The 7098-nt window shown below is 45.9% G+C and overlaps 1 protein-coding gene across 3 annotated transcripts in view; it reads right to left on the bottom strand.

Moving 5' to 3' along the window:
• Nucleotides 1-5214: 5214 nt before the first annotated feature.
• The window catches only part of PCSK6 (proprotein convertase subtilisin/kexin type 6), a 185238-nt gene continuing 183354 nt past the window's right edge, over nt 5215-7098 (bottom strand). For all 3 annotated transcript variants that reach the window (XM_072796449.1, XM_072796454.1, XM_072796457.1), the window contains one exon: nt 5215-6710. In XM_072796449.1, the coding sequence (XP_072652550.1) occupies nt 6613-6710 (98 nt within the window). In that variant the 3' untranslated portion in view covers nt 5215-6612. The remainder of the gene's footprint in view (nt 6711-7098) is intronic.

Below are 7098 nucleotides of genomic sequence, written 5' to 3'. Positions count from 1 at the left end.
ATATATTTTTTCCCCATATGGATATTCATTTGATTCAGTATCATTTATTGAAAAGACCAACCCTTACCCACTGTTCTGCAGTAACTTTTTCAAAAATTAAGTGTCCAAATATGTGAAGGTCTGCTTCTGGACTAGCTATTCTAGTCCATGGGTTTGGTTGCTTATTCTGGCATAATATCGTACTGTCACTTAAAAACTTGGTATTTGGGACACCTGGGTGGCTCAGCAGTTGAGCATCTGCCTTTGGCTCAGGGCATGATCCTGGGATCCAGGATCAAGTCCCACATCGGGCTCCTTGCAGGGAGCCTGTTTCTCCCTCTGCCTGTATCTCTGCCTCTCTCTGTGTGTCTCTCATGAATAAATACATAAAATCTTTAAAAAAAAAAAAACAAACTTGATATTTGCCTTTAAAAAGGCTTACACCTTTTTTTTTTAAAGATCCTCAAGTCTTGGTTGTTCTTGTCCTTTGCTTTTTAGTATACATTTTAGGTCAATTTTGCATCCAGGAAAGAACACATGCTTTGATTTATATTATATTGGATTTGTAGATAAGTTTGGAGAATTAATATCTTTACAGTATTGAGTATTCCAATCCATGAACATGGTATAACGTTACATGAATTTAGATTTTAATTTCTTATAGTGTTTTATAGTTTTTTTGTGTGTATGTAGAGGTCTTATCCATCTTTTATTAGACCTAGGTATATAATAGTTTTTGCTGCTGTTATAAACATCAAAAAGCTAAAGAAGCACCAGAAACTAAAAAAAAACAAAACAAAACAAACAAACAAAAAAACAAATCCCATGTTCTAATTATTCAATGTGAGACACTGAAATACAATTTCAACAATTTCTAGTTGAAATACAGTTAATACTAACATTGTATCCAGCAATTTTACTAAACTCACATATTAATTCTAATGATTCATAACCATTCTTTTGGGTTTTCTGTGTACATACCATGCTGAGAATAATGATAGTTTTATTTCTTTCCAATTTTTATATTAGTCTTTTCTTTTTTTAAGATTTTATTTATTTTTCATGAGAGACACACACAGAAAAAGAGAGGCAGAGACACAGGCAGAGGGAGAAGCCGACTCCGTACAGGGAGCCCGACATGGAACTCGATCCTGGATCTCCAGGATCATGCCCTGGGCTGAAGGTGGCGCTAAACCGCTGAGCCACCCAGGCTGCCCTATATCAGTCTTTTCTTTATTTTTTGTGTAGTTTCACTGGCTGGGATCTTCAGCATGATGTTGTGGGCAATGCTAGAAGCAGACATCCTTAACAGGCTGGGGTGAGGAGAGGTGGGGAGGAGAACCCTAATCAAGTGATCAGTGTTAGTATCACCGATAATGGGAACATATCAAAATCATGATTCACTTACTAAAAAAAAAGAAAAAAAAAGAAAAAAAATGATTCACTTACTAGAATGGGATTGGAAGAACACAGCATCACTTCTGGGAGATTCCTGTCCAAGATGCATGATCTGAATGGAAATGTGAGGAAACCTCAGATAAATACAAACTGAGGGACAGCCTACAAGTAACAGGCCGATGGTCTCAAAGTTTCCAGGTTATGAAAGTCAGGGAACTGATGAATTGTTCTAGGTTGAAAGAACCTAGAGCATGCAAAGAATGATCTAAAGCGGATCCTTTTATTAAGGGCATTTTTGGGACAATTCACAAAACTTGAATCCAGTCAGAAGATTCGATGGTAGTAATAATACATCAGTGTTAAGTTCCTGATCCTGGTGGCTATGTAGGAGAAGGTCTTTGCCTATAGGAAAATAAAGTTCTTTGGAGGAAGAGGGTATCATATCAGTAACTTACTCTCAAATCGTTCAGGAAAACATTTCTTTGTACTCTATTGCCAACTTTTCTGTAATTTTACTTTGAGATTGTCTCGAAATAAAAGTTAAAATAATCCAGAACGCTTCATTCCAGAGAGAGCCACCAGGTGGAGTCCTTAGAGCAGGGAGCTAGTTTTACTTGGCCACTCTTTCTGGTTAAAGGGGGTTTAAAGGGAAATTGTAGGAGTTTCCCTCACTTCAGCAAACAGAGAGGGACATAAGTCAAACTATAGGTGGTTTTATTCATTGTACGACATCCCTATGAAGTTGAGATTACCTTTTTAAGTTTCATTTCCTTTGGGTGGGGTTTCTCAACCTCATTTGAGAGGTTGACACTTTGAGGCTAGATAATTATTTTTTGTGGGGCTGTCCTGTGCTCTGAAGGATGTTTAACACTATCCCTGGCTTCTGCTCACTAGATGCTGTACATACATCCACCAAAATGTGTGACCACCAAAAATGTCTCCAAACATTGACAAATATCCCCTAGGAGGAGGAAATCACCAACAGGTTGAGAACCACTGTTTCTGGCAACAGAATGTTCTCTGCTCTGAGCATTTAGTTTCCTCTTTGCTCAACAGATAGCCTAGAGGTATCTGATCACTCCTAGTATGGCTGGTACATAGTGTGTGTATGTGTGTGTGTGTTTGTCTGTCTGTCTGTCAGTAAAGGGGGAAGCTTTGGGTGGTGGGAACTGAACCCCAGGACCTGGGGTTCTGGCAGGTGCTCAGTGCTGTATCACGTAGGGATTCTGGTCTGTGCACAAACCACAGAGCCTGGAGTGTCAGGAAAAGCCTTGGACAAGCAGCCAGGAAGGATAAGTCCTGGGTTCAAGGAAAGAAAGCAGCAGAAAAAGCTGGCTGAGTAGGACACAGACCCCTTTCCCACAGCTGCCAGAACCCAGATGCCTCCCAGCTTAATGGGAAGAACCTTAAGATGCTGGAGGATGGCCTTGGTTTCCATCATCCCTCTTTGTTCTTATTAAAATGTCCTTTCTGGGGATCCCTGAGTGGCTCAGTGGTTGGGTGCCTGCCTTCAGCCCAGGGTGTGATCCTGGGGTCTGGGGATCCGGTCCCACGTTGGGCTCCCTGTGTGTCTCCCTCTGCCTGTGTCTCTGTGTCTCTCATGAATGAATCAATCTTTGAAAAATAATAATAATAAAATAAAATAAAATAAAATGTCCTTTCTGTTTCACTTCTCCACCCCCTTCCCTTTCCATCCTCAGATCTGGACCTCCCTTGCTCCCCTCACCTGCTCCCAGGGGTCCCAGCATACTTCAAGCATTCAAACTTACAGCCCTCTTCAGCCCTATTATGGTGAGTCAAATGCAGTGGACAGCAGTCTCCCCCAAGTTCAAGTGCTCTCTATGACTGGCCATAGAGGTTTATAGAAACCTTCTGTTTTTTTCAAGTTCAATTCCTCCCTTTCTGTTATAGGTATATCTTCTTTAAAAAGTGCAACTTCCCCCAAACCTTTCAAGAGTTACAAAATATAAAGTCAGCAGTGGCCTGGGAGGGATGGAGATGCACACATGGAGACAAGGTCAGAAAACTATCATCTCCTGCAAATAAAGCCAGTTTAAAATAAATGCATCCTGGCTGGATTTGGCCAACCGTAGAATTAACTCACCCCACCCCCCCCACAACACACACACAGAGCCAGCCTCCCTCTCTCTAAAGACAGCAAGGGAGCCACCTTGCCAGTGTGTGGCCCAGTGCAAGTCCCTTTACCTCTATGAGCCTCAGTCTACAAAACAACAGATTTAGAGATGATCCCTGACTTTATCCTATAAAACAAAATCCATAAACGTGCCTCACCCCCACTGAGTCCAAATATCCTTAAAGTCGGGCCATCTGCAAACAGGCACTTTATGCGGTCACTCCTTTTTAAAAAGGTGGTGTTTTGTCCCTACAACTTTTTTTTTTTTTTTAAAGATTTTACTTATTTATACATGAGAGACACACAGAGAGAGGCAGAGACATAGGCAGAGGGAGAAGCAAGCTTCCTGCGGAGAGCCCAATGGGGGGCGGGGACTGGATTACGGGACCCTGGGATCACGACCTGAGCTGAAGGCAGATGCTCAACCACTGAACCACCCAGGTGTCCCAGTCCCTAGGATTTTGTGGACAGCTTCTCAGCTTGCCACCACCCTCCACAGCCCCAGGACCAGCTGGCCAGCCACAGCAGCAAGGGGACATGCACTCTGAGGCAGCCTGGTTGGCTTCTCATAGTTGGGATCCTTTGGGAATAAAAGGAATTTGCTTCTGACTCAGTGCCCATAATGTGAGACCATTGCTCTCAATGGGAAAAGAGCTCCAGGGGCTGAAATGGTGTCCCTGCACCAGAGGTACTTAGCATTGCTGGTTTTAATTCAATTGGTTCATGGGGAAAGTTGAACCCTTACCAGTATTCTGCCCAGGTCCGAACACACTCATTCCATCACTGCCTCACACTGGCAGCTCCAGCCGATTCACACTCGTGGGGGCAGCTGTCAGCTTGTGTGGCCTACCCCACTTGCTGAGAACTGCATGTTGCTCCCTTCTTCCAGCTCTGAGGTCTCTGGAAAGCTCCCTGCTGCCATGTTCTGCTGTACAAACCGTCCTTGTGGCCACAGTCGATGGGGGCTGGGTGAACACTAACGCGAAGCAGGGTAACCATGGCCAAGAAGCAGATGCAGAAAGTTTGCTTCGGGAGTTTGATTTGTACCAGTTTCATTTGGGAGGTGTCAGTGGACTCGTTATTTGTCCGATCAGCTGGGGAGGTGAGGAGGACAGGCTATAATACTGTTACCTTTAATGCCGGTCCCAGGAGCCCCAAGGCCCAGCTGCACCCTTCCTGAATTCTAAGTTAACCCTGGATTCCTAAAACAATGCCCTTACCCACTTTTGTTTTTTTTCCTAAGTCAGTTCCAGTGAGTGCATTTCCTTTATTTGTAGCCATAAAGGCTGCAAATAAAAACCAAAAATTTGCTGGATTCCCAGCAAATACAAGCTTCTGACCTCAAAGAGCAGCCATGGTAAAAATCCCATGCAGCACAGAACCCATGGGTACAGGGATTTCAGTCACTATGCAAAAGACAAGATGTGTCCTAATTAAGTCCCACTTAGCAGAGCTGAAGAGGCATGTGGTAGGGGCTGTGGAGGACGACCCCTTGACAATGAAGGGCATCTCTGTCTCCAGCCCCTCCACCCAACCAGGCTTTGGTGGCCTGAAGAAGGCCGGTTACCAAAAGATTCCCTGGGGCTGGAGCTCTGGGATTTCCCCCCTGACTTCATCACATGAACATTCGCTAACATGAGCTAAAGCTCTTCGGCTTAATGGCATCAAAGAGATCCAAAACCATAAAAAAAGCCATTTCACACTTTGGTCAACACCCACGTTTATTAATTGTTTAATTGTTATGCCTTGGAAAGAAATACGGGCTTCTTTGTCATGGGATGTTAACTCTTTTATTAACAGGGTTAACATTGTATTTGCTTTGTGGATTTCTCTTTTGAAGTTGTGGATTCAATAAACAACAGCTGGGCTTCCTCAGCTCCTAGGGGACAAGGCAAATGCATTACAGTCATAGAGGGGAGCAGGACAAAATGGAGAACAAGCTTGAAAAAATTTAAGGCAAATGTCACTCCCATAGTCAAGGGAACTGATCAAGCAGGTCTGCATTTCAATGAAAATATATGAAATATTTGTCAAAATAATTAACATCGGTAAAAATTAGAACATGTAGCTTATAAAATGCCTACACAGGTTTGGCAGAAATAGACCCAACTGTGTCATTAGGCTCATAGTACATACAGACACAGGACCATCCACCTTAAGAGCAAGTCTCCCGGTGAGCAGAGGCCAAGCATATTTCAAAAGCAATTCCACAAAATGGGCAGTGATCAGATTAATGATTCAAGGGCTGGGGTTCTATTTTGGTAAGAGGAATTGCTTAAGTCACTGGGGCTCCTTTTGGCTGGCCCCCAGGATGCCCCTGGAGCCCTCCTCAGAAGGTTTTGCATCAGGTAGAGGTGATCATTTGGACCAGGAGACCCCTGGAAACATGACAGAACGTGGTGACAACGGGCACTTGGCGGGACAGTGCGGTGGAGAAAGGAAGGCTCTTCCCATCCAGGTTTGGAATCGGATATTCTAAGACATCGCTGCAATTCCAGAAGTTGCTGACTATGTAGAAATAGATGCTCCATCCTCAGTGGTCATGTATTTTACGCCCCCCAGTCTATTCTATTTACAGTCTGACCAAACCATCCCCAGGCCCCTCTGTGGCAGGAGGGGGTGGGTGGGGAGCAGATGCACGCTTGCCCAGGGCACCCCGTGTGGGGACTGCCCTGGCCTGGCAGGGGAGATTCACGGAGGCTGTACAAAAGCACGGGGAAGAGAGTGATGTGTGAAGCCAAGCATCTTGCCTTTCTGCTTTGGTCTTGAAGATTCAATAAACTTACGGTCCCAGACGCTGCTCCAGAGCTGGAGCTGTGGATTCCTGGAATTCACGTCGTTCCTATTTGGGGTTTGCCAGAAGAACAGAGCCAGCAAGCAGAGTTCGAGAGGCTATCGCTGTTTGAGGGGCATCTCCTTAAGGCCCACCCCCCACCCAGACCGGGTGCTGGGAGATGCCTCAGAAGGACTTTGCTTGCAGGGAGATCAAGCTGTCAGATGCAGGGTCCCCCTGAAACAGGCTCTGGCTGACAGTCTGGAGAAAAGGCGGGTGAACAGATGGACAGGAGGGGCCCTGCCCTCTGCAGTCGGCTGGGGGACTCCTACCCCGCCAGGAGGCACGTGCGGCAGCAGAACTGAATGAACAGCTTCCGTTCACAGAGCCGGTTGGACTTCACCATCTCGCAGAATGTCTCGTCAGCTGGGGTTCCCCCAGGAAAGAGAGAGGAGGGACAGATCAGACTTCGGGGCTTGTTAAGATTGTTCCAACCAGCCCATTTCACTGAGCCCCCTAAGGTGGGCTGGGTGGGGGTTCCCAGAGAAGGTAGGGGCAGCAGCCAGGGTGGCCCTCGCCGTCCTCCCATGACATGTGTAGCCTGGTTTGGCAGAGGGGCCCCGGCTATGGACAAGGGGGGACTCGAGGCAGCATGGAGGGTGGAGGTGGCTACACCAGCCTGGCCTCAGTGCTCCTGCGCATCTGTCTTTCCAGATAACTGTGGTGGTGGCAAACTTAGGAGAAAAACTCTGGGGCCGGGGGAGGGTAGGAGGGCAGGCATGGAAGGGACAGGCATGGAGGCTGCTCCTGTGTC

The sequence above is a fragment of the Canis lupus genome, chromosome 2, assembly GCF_048164855.1.
Source record: "Canis lupus baileyi chromosome 2, mCanLup2.hap1, whole genome shotgun sequence".
Lineage (NCBI taxonomy): Eukaryota > Metazoa > Chordata > Mammalia > Carnivora > Canidae > Canis > Canis lupus.
Note: the sequence above shows the minus strand (reverse complement) of the source record. Positions and strands in the feature narration are given on the sequence as shown.